Source organism: Danio rerio, chromosome 5 (assembly GCF_052040795.2).
Source record: "Danio rerio strain M-AB ecotype USA chromosome 5, GRCz13ab, whole genome shotgun sequence".
Lineage (NCBI taxonomy): Eukaryota > Metazoa > Chordata > Actinopteri > Cypriniformes > Danionidae > Danio > Danio rerio.
Window position 1 is genome coordinate 64,938,454 of NC_141025.1, and position 16,235 is coordinate 64,954,688.

Consider the following 16,235-nt stretch of genomic DNA (forward strand, 5'->3'; position numbering starts at 1 on the left):
CAGAAATTCTGGCAAAATAACCTTAGCCTCGGAACGTAAAAGCGAGGCCAACATGAATAGAATAGGCTAAACCATCAGCTGACCGAACTCAAAAGTTTATATTAAACATGGGCTATCTGTAGCCTAAAAAACATAGGCTAGTTGGTTTAATACACCTGACCTAGGTCTAGCTTGAATTGAATTGAATTGAATTTTTCTTGGCACTATGCAGGAATAAAATGGCATCTACAGTGTCAGGATTCAGACGAGAGCGCCTGGCCTCTATAATGCGCCTTGCTGCACTGAAGGAGCGCTCGCTCGCAGCACTTGTTGCTGGAATGCATAAAATTCTCTTGGCAAGGTGCTGTAGTCGTGGGAATGCCTGGCCTTGTTTCTCCCAAAAGGAAAGTAGATTTTCCTCTGCTGATCTGTCTATAAGGAAGTTTGTAGAGGAATACTTCTGTACTTCATCCAGAATTTGTGTATCTGATTCCTCCTCCCATTCTGTGAAGTCAGTCCTAGGCTTTTTTGTTGGTGCGCCAGCTATGCCTACAAAAGACAGGTGAAATCTTAACAATTGATCCACGTTAATAATTAATCCACGTCAGTATACACAGCCTAATATTTTACACTTAATGAAAAATAACCTACACAATCGAGAATAAATTAATTTATGAAACATGGATTAAAATTAAGATACAATTAATACAAAACGAAATTCGCTTTAAAGAAAGGCTTTGCCTTTGATCTTTCTGTTTGAGGTCTCTGTGAAAGTTTGAAAGTCTCAGTGCCGCTTTTTAGAGTGGTCGCGTACGTAATGGAGAACTGTCACATGTTTTTCCTCATAAATGCAAACACGAAAACTAAATGACAAAAGACTTTTAAAAAAGGACAAATCATACATTAATATATATATATATATATATATATATATATATATATATATATATATATATATATATATATAGAGAGAGAGAGAGAGAGAGAGAGAGAGAGAGAGAGAGAGAAGAGATTTATAGCGTTTTGTAAAGGAAAAAACAACTTATTTATCATTAAAAATACTGTTGTTGGATTTATTAATCATCTTTCAACATGTTCAGAGTCAGACTAAGCAAAAAAAAAAAACTTTATCCAGGATAAATTGAATATTCTCAAAATGTGTGGGTATAGGTAAAATATGTCATTTTCCTGAAACCTTTTGAAATGAATTTATCGCGTTTTGAAAAAAAACAGCTCTTCAATTATAAATTATTATTACATTACAATACAATTAATGAAACAAGTTATACTATATATATATATATATATATATATATATATATATATATATATATATATATATATATATATATATATATATATATTTGGCACTTTATAACGAAAAGGTTGCTGGACCCTCATAAGCAAAGTACCGACTCACCTTCTGTTGCTGGCATAGGCTCGGTGACAGGGTCTTTTCCATCACTTACACGGACGTCTTTCTCTGGTGGAAGGTCGCGAACTTGCTTCATCACCTCTCGTCTGTCATCCTCTACCAGCATTTTCAGGGACTTAAATTTCGGGTGGAGAAAAGTGGCGATTTTATGAGTAGCATTAGGGCACATCTTCTCATCAAGAAGGGCAGACGCGCGAGAGCGGATACTTTTCATGTAAGGTGGGTCTCCAAACTTGGGCTCACAGTGTTTTTTGAGTTTAGAAAACCATAGCAACACCATGTGAATGGTTGGGTAATGTTCCCCTTCAAGCTCGCTGATTGCTAACTTGAAAAGGGTGAGAAAGTCGATCAAGTGTGTGAGTTGATCCTGGTGGATGCCACCAAGGCGATGTTCTTGGTCTCTGTTCTTTAGCAGCTCTCTTATGTCTTGGTATTGTTTCTGTATCGATTCCAACATAGTGACTTTGCTGTTCCATCGCACATCACATTCTTGATTTACAGTGTGCTTTAGGCTGGCGATAGCACCGGTTCTCTTTAGGTATGCAACGAGCTCTTTGCAGTAATCGATCATGTCGACTATATCTTCAATGCCATCGGACTCGGAGTCATTCTTTGTACTGAATGTATGTCTTAGCACCGTGTTAAGGATGTGTGCGGAGCACGGAATCCAGTGGTATGAACGAAGTGCAGCCTTTATGTTCGCGCCCTGGTCAGTGACAAAAACAATTTTGTCTGTTTGTATTCCGTAGGACGTTAACACACTGGTTATCTGCTCATTAAGGTTTTCGCTGGTTTTTTTCAGGGTAGGGTCAAATTCCACCGTTGCCAAAATACGATTTTCCAGCTTCCACTGACTGATGTAGTGACACGTCAAGACTGTGTATGCCCTCTTTTTAAACTCATCTGTCCACATATCTGTGGTTACGGCAATACCACCGTTGCTGGTTAAAGCTTTCTGGATGGCCTCTGAAAGTTTCTGCTTATCAATGGAAGCCTGCTTCTTTGCCCGATCGCACACTGTTTGCCGATGGGGTAAGATGGCACCAGCGTCAACAGCACCGAACTTAGCTCCAATGTCAATCAACGTCTGGGCCACTTGGTGGAATCCTTTACCAGAAACAATATCGAACGGGCGCATATCAACAGAGCACAGGTTCACACATGCATCCGTCAGCTTTGATTTTACATCCTGTGGTACTATATTGGGATCTCGACGGACAAAACTTGTCAAGGTGTTTGTGGAGGTTTGAGGTTTAGCAGCACACTTGTGATGCACCATGTTAGACGTACCCGTCTTGTGGCTGTCATGAACATAAACTGCTTCACAGGTTTTGCAAATTACATAGCCTGCACTGGTGTCATCCTGATTTACCACTTTGTAAAACTTAATCCAGGCAACACTTTTCTGACCTTCTATTTCCTTTGTTTTTAATTCTCCTTTTTTGAGTTTATCACGTACCTCCTTCGCCGGCGTTGCCATCTCTGATAATAACAGGCAGTCGATTTGCATTGACTCGACTAGCCATATACTGCCTGATGAAAAATTGACTATTTCAAAGTGTACTCGATTTTTTTGGATGTAGGTATAGTCAGATCATATTTAACAATTTATAATTTTTTTTTAATTTGATTGATACAACCGCCCGCCACCCGCCCGAATTTAATTAAAATATTATTTTTCGTCTCGTCATCCGCCCGATCCGCGGTTTATCCGCGGAGTCCGCGGCTGTAACCGCCAACCGCGCATCTCTAGTAGGCGGATCGCGGCCCCTGTGAGAGAATGAAATCTAAAATCTGGTATGGGCTGTCAGAAAGAAATGGACACTTTGTTCTTATATTAAGTGCCTTCTGTTACAATTCTGTTTAATCCAGCACCCTGTATGTTTATGCTAAAGTAATGTTTAATAATTTAGATATACACTTCAGTGATGTAATGTGTTATTTTCTTTTGTTGTTTTTTGAAAAAAAGGGAGATGTAATATTCACGTAAGCACTGAATATTTGGAACACTAATTTACGACTAGTAGAGGAGTTTACACGTTGTGGATTAAAGCTAGAAGTTGTTGGTACTCACTGTCCGTCTCCTTATTTAATTACTGCACGCCCCATGCAACAAATAAAGTTAAACGCAGAACAAGACAACACTGTTTGGAGGGCCGGAACAAATTGCCTCTGGGGCCGGGTTCGGCCTGCGAGCCGCCAGTTGAATAGTTAAAACCAGAAGTTTACATACACTCTAAAAATAGGAACATAACCATTTTTTTTTTTTAAATGTCTAATGGTAAATCATACTAAACCTTTCCTATTTTAGGTCCGTTAGGATTACCTAAATGATTCACATTTACTAAATGGCAGAATAATAAAAGAATTGTTTTCTTTTTTTCTTTTCTTTTTTTGAGAATATTTTATAAATTTCTAGACAGTCAATACCTACATTTTCTTAGTATTTATTTAGCATTTTTATATGCTACCCATATCAAACAAACCTGAACCAATTAATTAGGACCTAAACACCAGGTGATAATTACAAGCAAGTGTGTTTGATATGGTTTGCAACTGAAATCTGCAGGAAGGTAGCTCTCCAGAAACAGGGTTGGCCACCCCTGCGCTAGATGAGCGCTCCAGCGAGGGGGAGCTTGAGCTCTAAATCCACCCCACCCCTAACCCCAACCCCCAGTGACATCACTTGTAGAAGAAGTGCAAGGAAGGAGGAGCTGGAGCTCAAGCTCCCCTTACTGGAGCTCATCTCTGCCCAAGTGGCTCTGCAGTGAGCGCTAGATAGGGGCGAACGCTCCGCTTGCTCCTGTTACATTAGCTCAAAACACTGGAGATACAATGACTGCACTTGCAACCAAGAGAGCATCACTCGTGCGAGTCGAGCCAATAAACTGTAAACAGGTCGCACTGTGTCTGTATTTATTTTAGCTGCTGTGACAGACTCACATCATTTACCTATTTTATAGCTGCTGTAAGCTATGGATAATATACGGGAACACACGTGTGTCTTTGGTCCTGTCAGATGTGGCGCGTGCACTCTCATTACCATACAGCAGAGACTGAACTCCACCATGCGCGATTCAGTGAGCAAAAACTTGTAATCACGCAACCATGTAGAGACAGAAATCACATGCCATTGTTTAAATAAGATATTACATACGGCTATTTGGCTTGTTTATTTAAAAAAGTTGTGTTCTGGCGCTATATTTAAAATACAAATAACTTGACTTCAAGGAGGGCGGGGAAAGCCGTTGGAAGGGTGGGGCGCCCCCCTAATATGATGCTAGGGGAAACACTAGGCTCTCATATGATTCTTTCAGCAATTAATTTGTTCCTAAATGCCTCCTTAGCGCAATGCTAATCTGCGATGATAGGTCCGATGACCCAGTCTGTTGTGATTGGTTGATTGCGTTAAGCGCGAGAAATTCCCACAACAGCTTTTCAACAATATTGAAGTAGTGAGACTGCAGAGTGTTTTCAATTCAGTTCATCTTTATTTGTATGACGCTTTTACAATGTAAATCATGTCAAAGTAGCTTCACATAGAAGATCATGGTGAACTGAAACAATGTCAGCTCAGTTTTCACTGTTTAATTTCAGTTTAAATTAGCTCAGTTCAGTGTGGTTAATAATCACTACTAAGAGTCAAAACACTGAAGAGCAAATCCATCGATGCACAGCTCTACAGATCCCAAACCATGCAAAAACTTCACCAATTGGTCAAAGTGAAGAATTAAAAAACCTCAAGAGAAACCAGGCTCAGTTGGGCAGGACCATTTCTTCTATTTCCAAACACGTTGTTCACAGCTGGCTGCTCAGGATACAGCCTGGTCCAGGATAATGGAAACCTTGGGATCATCTCGTCGCTGGTCTTGGATTGAATCAGTGGCGCTGCATAGTCTGAGGGCCTCGGGATGAGTATCCCCAGGTGGAAATAGAGAATAAAGAGAATAATTAGTGCAGCTGCTGTTCATAGTGTATGTAAACAAGATGCAAAAACCTGCGTGGGGAACATTCATAGTAAAGTGAATGCTTTACTCAAAAGATAGGTCTTTAAAAGGCTTTTCGAGAATGTAGTTTTAAGGCTTGGTTGTGTAATTGTGCTCATGTTTCACTTGAAGGAAATCACTTTATTTTTTCATAAATCTCACTTTGATTATATACAGCTACTTAGCTAACATGAAAACGACTGATATATTTCCTAGTTCCTCTAAAAGGCCTGCCCTCAAGTGACTCTGATTGGTCTTGTGTCATAATGTGCTGCGATTCGCGGATCAGCTCCACATCACGCCCGTTCAAGCACACGCGTTTTGTGTTAACAGTCAGTCAACCTCATGCCCGCTCTCTAAAATAAAATCTGACAGGTGTCTGTAACGAGTAAAAATGGGCTCCTTTAAGAGATTTTGTCATTGTGTGTGTGTCTATGTTTGTGAGTGTGTATACTATGAACTCTGTAGATGCGTGTAACACGAGAAGTGCATGTGCGCGGGACCAATGTTTATTTTTATTTTTCTCTGATGCTCGGATTAAGTTATTTTCTGTAATTTATAGTGACGCTGCTGAAAGAAGAATAAAGCACAAGATTTGGGATGCGAACTGTGTGAGCCTTGATTTATTTTTCTGTTGCTATATGAGTTAGGCAAGCTCTTCTGTATTTTTTAACTCAACACGTTACACGACATCTTTCACATATATTCGAATATGCATGTATAAGTAACATGAATCGTTCACATATTTTTTGTGAGTTCATTATCTGAGATGTAAAGCGCATCGAAAAGCTATAGAGAAACACTGCAGTCGCACAAACATAGAGAGATGCTGCACGTGCTGGTAAAGTGTCTGTGTGTGTGTGTGAGTGTGTGTGTGTGTGAGTGTTTGTGTGTGTGTGTGTGTGTGTGTGTGTGTGTATGTGTGTGTGTGTGTGTGTGTGTTTATAGCAGTTTGATAAATATGAATTTGTAGCTAAATTGTTAGTGGTGGTAAACAGCATTTCCTGTTGTTTACATCTTTGCTACAACATACCATTAAGGCTAGACAATGTTCATGTCATAATCAATTTTAACAAATAAAAACACTTACAGGTCATGGCTCAGAATTCACAGCTTCTGCTTATAGAAGCTACTTCTTCTTTGAGAAGATTTTAACTGAATCCAGCACTGAACTGGGAGAGATTCTGGAAGCTGTGTTTTGTCAAATCATGCTTGCTTTGTATTTTATATTTCTCTGGAACATAATTAATATTAAACTGTAAGCACATCTGTCTCTGTGTTGTGTCCTTGGGAAGCCCAAATACAGAAACAGAGAAGCTCTGTGGAAATAGCAGGGTGGCATTTTCTTTCTATGCTGTAATGTTACAGCGCCTCTGGGGCCTCATGTACTAAGACTTGCGTGGAAATCTTACTAAAACATTGCGTACGCACAAAGCTGTAAATGTGCGTACGCAGAAAAAAATTCAGATGTATGAAACACTGCGTACGCCGAATCTCACGCATATTCTTTTGTACATCTGAGTGAACGTGAAACTGAGCGCAACATGCACGAGCGCAAAACCCCTCCCTGCCTCCTCCCCCGTATGAATATGCTAATGACTATGCTAATGGCAAAACCCAACGAAAAAGCAACGGCAAAATCAAGCAAAAAGAGAAACTTTGAACAGAATGTGAATTGGAGGTGCTGCTTTCGGAGGTAGACCGGAGAAAAGCGGTGTTATTTGCAAGTTTGTTGTCCGGAATTAACAACAAAAGAAAAAAATAGAGTAGTAAAAAATAGAGAGTTTAGCTGATACGGTTAACACAGTTGGGTCTGAACATCGCACTGAGTGCATTTAAAAAAAGAAATAGTGTGGTTTATAACTGAAAAATGTTGCAGTACCCTTAGCAGTCTCAGTGTCGCACCTCATAAGAAGCATGTGATCATGTACTGATATGTTCGAGCATAAACTTGGCTCGAATCCAGCGTCTAATGAATTCTTTCTTTTTTCCTCCGCTACATATCAGATTTTGCCCACTATTTATCAAGAGAAAGACAAGTAGGAATCATCAATAAGTTTGTGCATCATATTTTATTTGCACATTTATTGAATGGAAATTTTTCTGATTCACGTATGCAAATTCATCTTCAGATAGTGTCTTTATAGCGATGTGTGTGCAGTAGATAGCTCAGATTACATTGGGAAAACAGGCGACCGCTGCAAATTGTGCTTTAATGTTTAGCTGGTCAACTGTATGGTATGGAAACCTTATATACCTGCTAGATGAACCCGTCTCATACAGCTGCCATTGCAAGGATCAGACACTTTGTAGAGAAGAATTTAACACAACTGCCTCTAGGAGTCGCCAATGGAAATAAAACAGACACGCACAAAAAATGTGCGTACGCCTGCCAGAAAGCTGCCGTGAACCTGCGCACATTCCCACGTTCAGTTCATTGTTAGTAAATCCAAACGTGAGCGATTCTGAGCGTGAAACCTGGCGTACGCAAAGCTTTTGTGCGTACGCAGCGTTGATACATGAGGCCCCTGGTCATACCCCTTAGCTGTGCAGTGTGTGTGTGTGGTAAAAGTATCTTTGAGATCTCACAAGGCCCGGAAGTATTTTTTTGTAGTCTACAAAATTCGTTAATTTTTGGCTTTGCTAAACTAAATCTGTAAAAAACCAAGGTCCCCCCTTGCATTAAACTTTGAGCATTTTACATTCAAAGATGCTGTTTATGTTCACACTGCTTCCAAAAGACAAAATTAGATCTAATTTATTATTTAAACAATGGGTAAACCAACAAGGCCAACATTTTGCTTTACTCCCAAGTGAATGTAGTAAATCAATAAACGCGAGCCCTAATGTGTCATTATTATCATCTATGTGGATTTAAAGTCTTCTGCAATTAGTATTTTATCAGTTTTAAAAAGTCAGAAATAAAATCAGAAAACTTTTTTAGAAAATTCAGTTTCCTGGGGGTCTATATATGGTGACTAAAGTGAGAGATAACATTTTTAATTTTTCATAATAGAGCATAACATAAGTCCATTTCTCTGATTACCATTAAGAATATAATTAAAGATTGATGCAACTCCACAACCATGACCAGTTTGACAAACCTTATGTTTATATGCGAATCCTGGAGGGGTTGCTTCATTTAAACTAAAATAGTCATTTTGGTTCAGCCAGTTTTCTACTCCAGCCCGTCAGCACGGAAAAGCCTAGGACGCTCCCAGAAAAGATTACAGTTATTGTCAAAGAGCATTTTTTGTTCTTTACACAATGTTAATAGCCATTCATTCAGAGTAAAAAGTCTACTGGACCTTTCATTTCCTTAGAGGTAGGTAGGAAGTGGGCCAGAAACGATGATCTGCATGGTGGGTGAGGTGCAATGAACCATCTCGATCAGGCTCCTGAAGTCCCTCTTCAGGATCTCCATCTGCAACAGCCAAGTGTTGTTCTTCCCTACGTGAAGGACGACAGCACGGAGGCTCTAGCCAGTGCTCAGGATAGTAAATACCTGGGCAAAAATATTCTTAAAGCGAGCACCAGGGGAGTAGTGAGGTGCGTAAGTTGTTACTTTAAGTGGAAGCAGCACGGACGTGGTGAACGATGGAGTCACCAATGATAGCAACATCGCGACCCGTTAAGTTCCATATCCACATCATGCCAGCATGGCTAAAGACTCGTTACCGCGACAATTAATTCGAACCACTAGTCGACTCTTTTATAGATGAATCAATAGTTTGAAACATGGTGCACTTTCAGATTTAAGCCTCAGCTGGATATTTCACTTCACTTGGAGTTGTGTTACACATTGCATTTTTTAAAAACCCATTATAGGGACTCTTTAAAGTATACTGTGTCTTTTGAAGAACTAGTAAAACTGATGAAAAAACTGTTCTTTTCCTCAGATCGTGGTATCGCTGGAACACCGCCTCATACCATCACTGAGTCCCTCTGAAGTAGCACATCCAGAAGCAGCAGCTTAATTTCATATCCTACCAGATGGAAAAAAGCACTCATTCTGTAACGTTTACAACCTGCACTAAATCTAGAGGCAGAACACAGAACTACTTCTGCTTCTCCTGGTCTAATGTTCAAGGGCTTGTGAAAAGAGCTTCACTGCTAATTACTGAAGGGAAAATGCTCTAATATGCTACAGCACACTGTTTAGATATGCAATTTTGCTATAAATAACATGTTCGGCATTTTCAGCAGAGCTTCTAAGGTGTTTGAATCTTTATTTTACTTTCTGAGCAAAAATCTCTGCGCCAGTTTTGTTGGAGATGAAGGTTCAAATCTGGATTAATGTGTCTAAAACAAAACTGCACACAGCTAAAAACAAAGACCACTCATATTTGTATGCATTGTTTACATGCTTTATTATTGTTTTCACTCTTGCCTTAACTGATGTAATGATAATTTGATGGGATAATTGTATGATTTATTGAAAATTTAATTATTTTTGCTGTGCTCATATTGTCAATGAAATTGTCAACTCTGATATGGATATGTAGCGATATTTAGTGTATTGGCCAACACAGTTTACAGGGATAACTATGTTTTTTGTATGCACCTGCTTTTGTGTTTTAAAGTTTTTGAAAGAATTTCTGGCAGGGAAAACCTTTTAATATGCCTCGTGTGGAATATGAGCATCTCACACGGTTTGTGTGCAACTTTGTCCAAAGCATTTGAAGTTCCTTGATTTTAAGATTTAAGCTTATTTGTATGGTTAATGTTATTATATAGAAGTTGTTTGTTTGGTTGTTCTTTGCTTTTTTTTAAATTTTAAAACCGCTGTATATTTCACTTTTACTGACTTATTAAATTGTACTTTCAATTTGTACTTACTTGCTATCCAACCCTAATGCAGTAAATATATTTTAAAGACTTGTAACAACACAATGCCATGTGCTTTGTTATAATATAATATAATATAATATAATATAATATAATATAATATAATATAATATAATATAATATAATTAATATAATATAAAATATTATTTTTGCATTGAGACTTTTGGGACTATCCTTTAAAGGGGTAGTTAACCCCAACATGTAAATATTGTCACTTCTTACTCACCATTAAGTGGTTCCAAAAGCTATTTAAAGCAGGGACTAAGCCAAAGAAAATGGAGTGAATTAAATAAACTAGTTACTTTTAAAAACTGTTTCATGCCACAGTATATAAAACGTTTTTTTTATTATTTTTTTATTTATTTATTTATTTTTGTTTGTTTGTTTTTTTAATGATCATGGTTAATTCAATTTCAAATGTAGAATATACTTTAGCCATTATTTATGGTGAATGTAACAGAAAATGAGCACCCTGACGAAAAAAGAAAAAAACATTGTCAAACAAAGTCGTTTTTGCAGTTTTTTTATGCACAAACATGTTCTTGGAGCTTTATGATTACAGTTAAATCACTGAAGTCACATGGAAGGTTTTAATTTTTTTTTTAAAGGTTTTAAAAGTTTTATTTTCGTTTTTGGACTTTTGGACTCTTGACTTTGGACATAACAGAGTTCAAAAAAAGACAAACTGTTGGTGCAAATTTAAGTGATGTATCAAAAGCCACGGTATCCAAGGTAATATCAGCATACCACCAAGAAGGATGGACCACATTTAACAGGACTAATTGTGGGAGCAAGAGGAAGCTGTCTAAAAGGGATGTCTGGGAGCTATCCTGGATTGTATCCATTCATTTTCTTTTCAGCTTAGTACCTTGATTAATCATTTAATGAATGATTGAATGAATGGATTTAGCATATGTTTTACACTGCAGTAGCCCTTCCAGCTGCAACCCATCACTGGGAAACATCCATGCACATTTATTCACACACATACACTACAGAAAATTTTGCAATTTAGGTGGTTATTCTAGAACAACATACAACAGAAAGAAAATACAAGAAAAAAAAAACATCAAAGCAATATCCATATAAATACAAGGAAGACTATACAAATAAAAATCCCACACACAAATCAACAAAAAAATAACAAAAAAAGAAAGAAATTAGTTATCAGTTGTTATATTTTGTTGTTATTCAATGTGTCTCACTCTAGCATACAAAAAATGAACCACTATGTATGATCCATAAACGTAGTGAAACAAAATCACAAACCCAATACAAAAAAAATATGATAAATTGTATACACCACAAACCACACAATTCAAAATATAAGATGCACACCAAACCCAACTGGACTGGGCAATACCAATAAGCAAGTAATGTCACATCATCACCCAATCATAACAACAACACTAACTTCTCAAAATAATAAAAATAACACTAAATATAGCCGCAAGCGGTGATTGACAGGGTCGAGCATTTGGCAACCTAACTGACATTTAAGCAGCTTAGATGTAGGACCCAAAATTTAAGCCTCTACTGCACGGCGTAACCATATGGTAACATGATACTAATGTTCATTTCCCTGCCACAGTTTCTTTTAGACCAACATAATATATATATATATATATATATATATATATATATATATATATATATATATATATATATATATATATATATATATATATATATATATATATATTATTTTTATTTATTTTTTATGTTGGAAAGAGAAGACCTTAAAGTAACCAATGATGTGTTTTGGTTAATTCACATGACTTCCAGCGTTTTTCTGTAGCACAATTTCTAACAGACTGCCGTTTAGTATGAGTAGTTTCTAAATGCAAATATAAATGTCAATAAAAACAAAGGATCAAATTATGTCAGATACACAAAAAAAAACTGAAACATCACCTCCAGTAAGATATGATGACATATTAACAACTCAATTTTTTTTTAATCAAATTAGTTTTTTGTAAATCGATCAAATGTGTGTGTTACCAAATGGCAACACTGTGCAATAGTAGAACATGCAATATTGCAATGGGTTAGCTTGCAAGGTCAGCTGTAAACTTTTAGGTTGGAACAATAACAACATAAATGCTAGTAATATAAAGTTGATTATTCATATGTGAATGACATTTGCATTATGGATAAAATCTAGTTTTAATGGCAATGCTACTTTTGAATAGATATAAATACAGGGAGGAGTGTATTAGCGAGCACCACCATGTTCTATGGTAATTTAAAGAAGAAAAGGACAGAACTGGCTCTTCCTGCAGATGAAAGTAAGGATGAGATGGGTTTTAGTGACCATAAGAAGGATGCAGACTGGACATTTGATAAAGACAGTTCAGGTAAGTTAGCTCAGATGCAGATAAGGCAGGTGTAGTATAGTATATATATATATATATATATATATATATATATATATATATATATATATATATATATATATATATATATATAAACATTGTTAGCTAGTTGAATAGCTAAGGTTTTAGCAGTTGTTAGCTAAATTGAATTTTTGTGACACTGAACCAACATTATGAGGTCTTGTGCTGTCATCTAGTAGCTTAAATTTGTAATGTACATTTAGACCCTTTGCAGAAGCATACAAACACACACTCTGCATAAATGAGCTAGATATATTTATATAAAGAGGAAAGTTCAATTGTTTTTCATAATTACTGATTTATACAGTCCAGACATCACTCGTTTTGTTAAATTTGAGCAAAAAAGCTGGAACGAGTTCCCAAAGGTAGTTTTTTGAATAATGGTGAATAATTAATGGAAGGTTTGAGTTACAGCAGTGGATCCAGAGATTTATACAATACTGGTTTCATGGTGATTGAGCAAAACAACAGGTACTAGTTTGTAAAAGTAGGTTTTTCATATATTAATTGATATTTAATGAACTGTATGACTGACAGCAGTTATGTTTGTGTCAAAGTGTTCGGTATGAGCAGATAATATTATATTTGTATTTTGTGTGGCTGTGCAAAACTGAAATAACCAATCAATTAAAACCTCAAAAAACACAAAATCACCCCTAGTGGTCGATTTCTTTCAAAATTCTTACAGACCTCTAGGACCATGAGTCGAACATGCCCACTGAGTTTCGTTCTGATCACTCATTGTTAACCTTGTTTAATGGCTGCTCAATCTTAATTAGCTAATGGCAGCTATTTTTTTTTTTTTAGATATGCCAATATCTTTATAGTGTCATGACAACTTGGTCAAAGACATGCCAAATTCAAGCTGATTGGACTAATGGTTGTAAGTTTAAAATCTTTTTTATGATTTTTAAGCTTTATAGTGCCCCTATGTGGCCAAAGTTTGCGGGTTTTGTACTGTGACCTTAAATTGACCTTATACATCTGTACCAAGTTTGGTGATAATATCTCAATCAGTTTAAAAGTTATAGCTACAATTAACATTTAGCTTACACTTAGCATGGAACTTTTTGTTTACTGTTTTGCTTAAAAAATGAAAATTTCAATATTTTCAATAACTATTGATATTTAGTGTCCAGAGAACATTTCTACACTGGTTTAATTCCAATCGGTTAAAAAAAACCTAGGACTAGTTCGCAAAAATAGGTTTCAGACATATCGCGATGTAGCAGAATAAGGGTGCGTCGCAGAGAAAATCTAAATGACTTTGCAAAAACCCAAAGATTCCATATATGTAAATTATTTGAGTCTACGACAACCGGTTTACAAATGACGTCCTAAAACTAAAAAACATGTTTTTTTTTAAGTGCTGTAGCGTCACCTATCTTTGGATCTGAGTAGCAATGTGGGACTGCTACCATCTGGCCAAGTTTGAAGCCTCTAGACCTTATAGTTTGGCCTGGGCAATAGCAATTGAGACAGACAAAAAATAAATAAATAAATAAAAATTCCAACAAAAACAATAGGGTTTCAGCGCTTCACGGTCGAACCCATAACAACAATAACAATAGAAACAACAGCAACACATACAAAGGAAAAAATAGTAAATGAAATGACACTCAATGATGATACAAAAATCACATCACTCAAAGAAAGTAACCAACACACTAGTGTCACAATGTTCAAAGACGTGGAGACCCAAATGCAAGCGACAGTTTATTAAACTCAGAAGAGAACACAGAACAAAGAGAAGCTGGCTGGCTGGAAGTCAGGTGATCACAAGAGGAAGATGAAGGAACAAATAGTTCTCCGTCAACAAGGCGAATAAAGTTCATCGGGGAGATCTTCAATCTCCGTCAACAGAGCGAATCAAAAGTTCATCGGGAGATCTTCAATCTCCGTCAACAGAGCGAATCAAAAGTTCATCGGGGAAAAACTTCAACCAGCAATCAACCAGTGAACTCAACGAGGAGAGCCTGACAAAGACACAGAGACAAGTGAGGACAACGAACTGACAAGGTGAGACAGGTACGCTGAACATTTATAGCCACAGTAAAGCGCTACACCTGGAGAGCAATAATCAGCTGAGCGGTGCTAGGCGACCGATGACCATGATCATGTGACCGCCCAGCTGATGACATGAAAACAACAACAACACTGACAGCCACGCAACTCTCACACAAACACAGAGACAAGCACACACACACTGGTCACACACACACCGCAAACACAAATAAACAAATCGCATCAGCAGACACATCATAGAAGAGCAGATAGATTCACAACCGTGACATTACCCTCTCCCCTAGGGACGCCTCCTGGCGGATTAATTGCCGTATGAAAAACGGGCTTTACTTTAGATACATGAAACACGGGATGAATTCTCCTGTACGCTGGAGGTAATTTGAGGCGGACCGCCACAGGATTAATGATTTTAGTGACAGTAAAAGGGCCAATAAATTTAGGAGCTAACTTATTACAAACGGTGCGGAAAGGAATGTTTTTAGATGAAAGCCACACTTTTTGACCGACAACGTAAACGGGAGGCTTAGACCGATCAGCTTTAGCCTTAGTGCGCTCCCCCACCTGGAGGAGGGTCTGTCTGGCCCTGTTCCAGGTGCGGCGGCACCTCTGGACAAAGGCGTGAATGGAGGGGACCGCGACTTCGGATTTCAGACTGGGAAAAACTGGTGGCTGGTAACCTAGACTACACTGAAACGGAGAGAGGCCCGTAGCCGACACTGGTAACGAATTATGTGCGTACTCCACCCACGAAAGTTGCTGACTCCAAGAGGATGGATTCTGCGAGACCAAACATTGCAATGTGCGCTCAAGATCCTGATTGGCTCTCTCGGTCTGACTGTTACTCTGGGGATGAAAACCAGACTAACAGTAGCCCCCAATAAACGACAGAATTGTCTCCAGAATTTAGAGACAAACTGAGGCCCCCTGTCAGAAACCACGTCTGTCGGGAGGCCATGAATGCAAAAGACGTGATCAATGACAGCAACCGCTGTCTCTCTGGCTGAAGGTAATTTGGGCAGAGGGACAAAATGAGCAGCCTTCGAGAACCTGTCCACCATGGTTAAAACCACCGTGTTGCCGTTAGAAGATGGAAGACCTGTAACAAAATCTAGCGAGATGTGTGACCAGGGTCTCGAAGGCACTGACAGTGGTTGAAGGAGTCCAGCAGGTGGGCGATTGGAAGACTTAGAAGCGGCACAAACAGAGCAAGCCAAAACAAAATCGCGCACATCACGAGCCATTACTGGCCACCAGAATCTTTGTTTAATAACAAATAATGTGCGACTCACCCCCGGATGACAGGCTACTTTGGAGGAATGACCCCACCGGATAACGTCGGACCGTAGATCCTCTGGCACAAATAATCAACTCGGCGGGCATCCGATCGGGGGCGTTACCCCATCCAGGGCTGTGCGAACCCGCGACTCGATCTCCCAAGAAATATTCGCCACAAAAACCCTCTGTGGAAGCACCGGATCTGGAGATGACGTACGATCCGAGCGATTAAAAAGACGAGATAACGCATCAGGTTTGATGTTCTTAGAACCCGGTCTGTACGAGATTAAA

At 38.2% G+C, this 16,235-nt stretch overlaps 1 protein-coding gene across 4 annotated transcripts in view; it reads left to right on the forward strand.

Annotated features, from left to right (window-relative positions):
* Nucleotides 1-10,293, forward strand: part of pou2f3 (POU class 2 homeobox 3) — a 50,676-nt gene extending 40,383 nt beyond the window's left edge. For 2 of the 4 annotated variants that reach the window (XM_087251929.1, XM_087251930.1), the window contains one exon: nucleotides 9,300-10,293. In XM_087251929.1, the coding sequence (XP_087108055.1) occupies nucleotides 9,300-9,339 (40 nt within the window). In that variant the 3' untranslated portion in view covers nucleotides 9,340-10,293. 4 annotated transcript variants of the gene reach the window in all.
* Nucleotides 10,294-16,235: the final 5,942 nt, after the last annotated feature.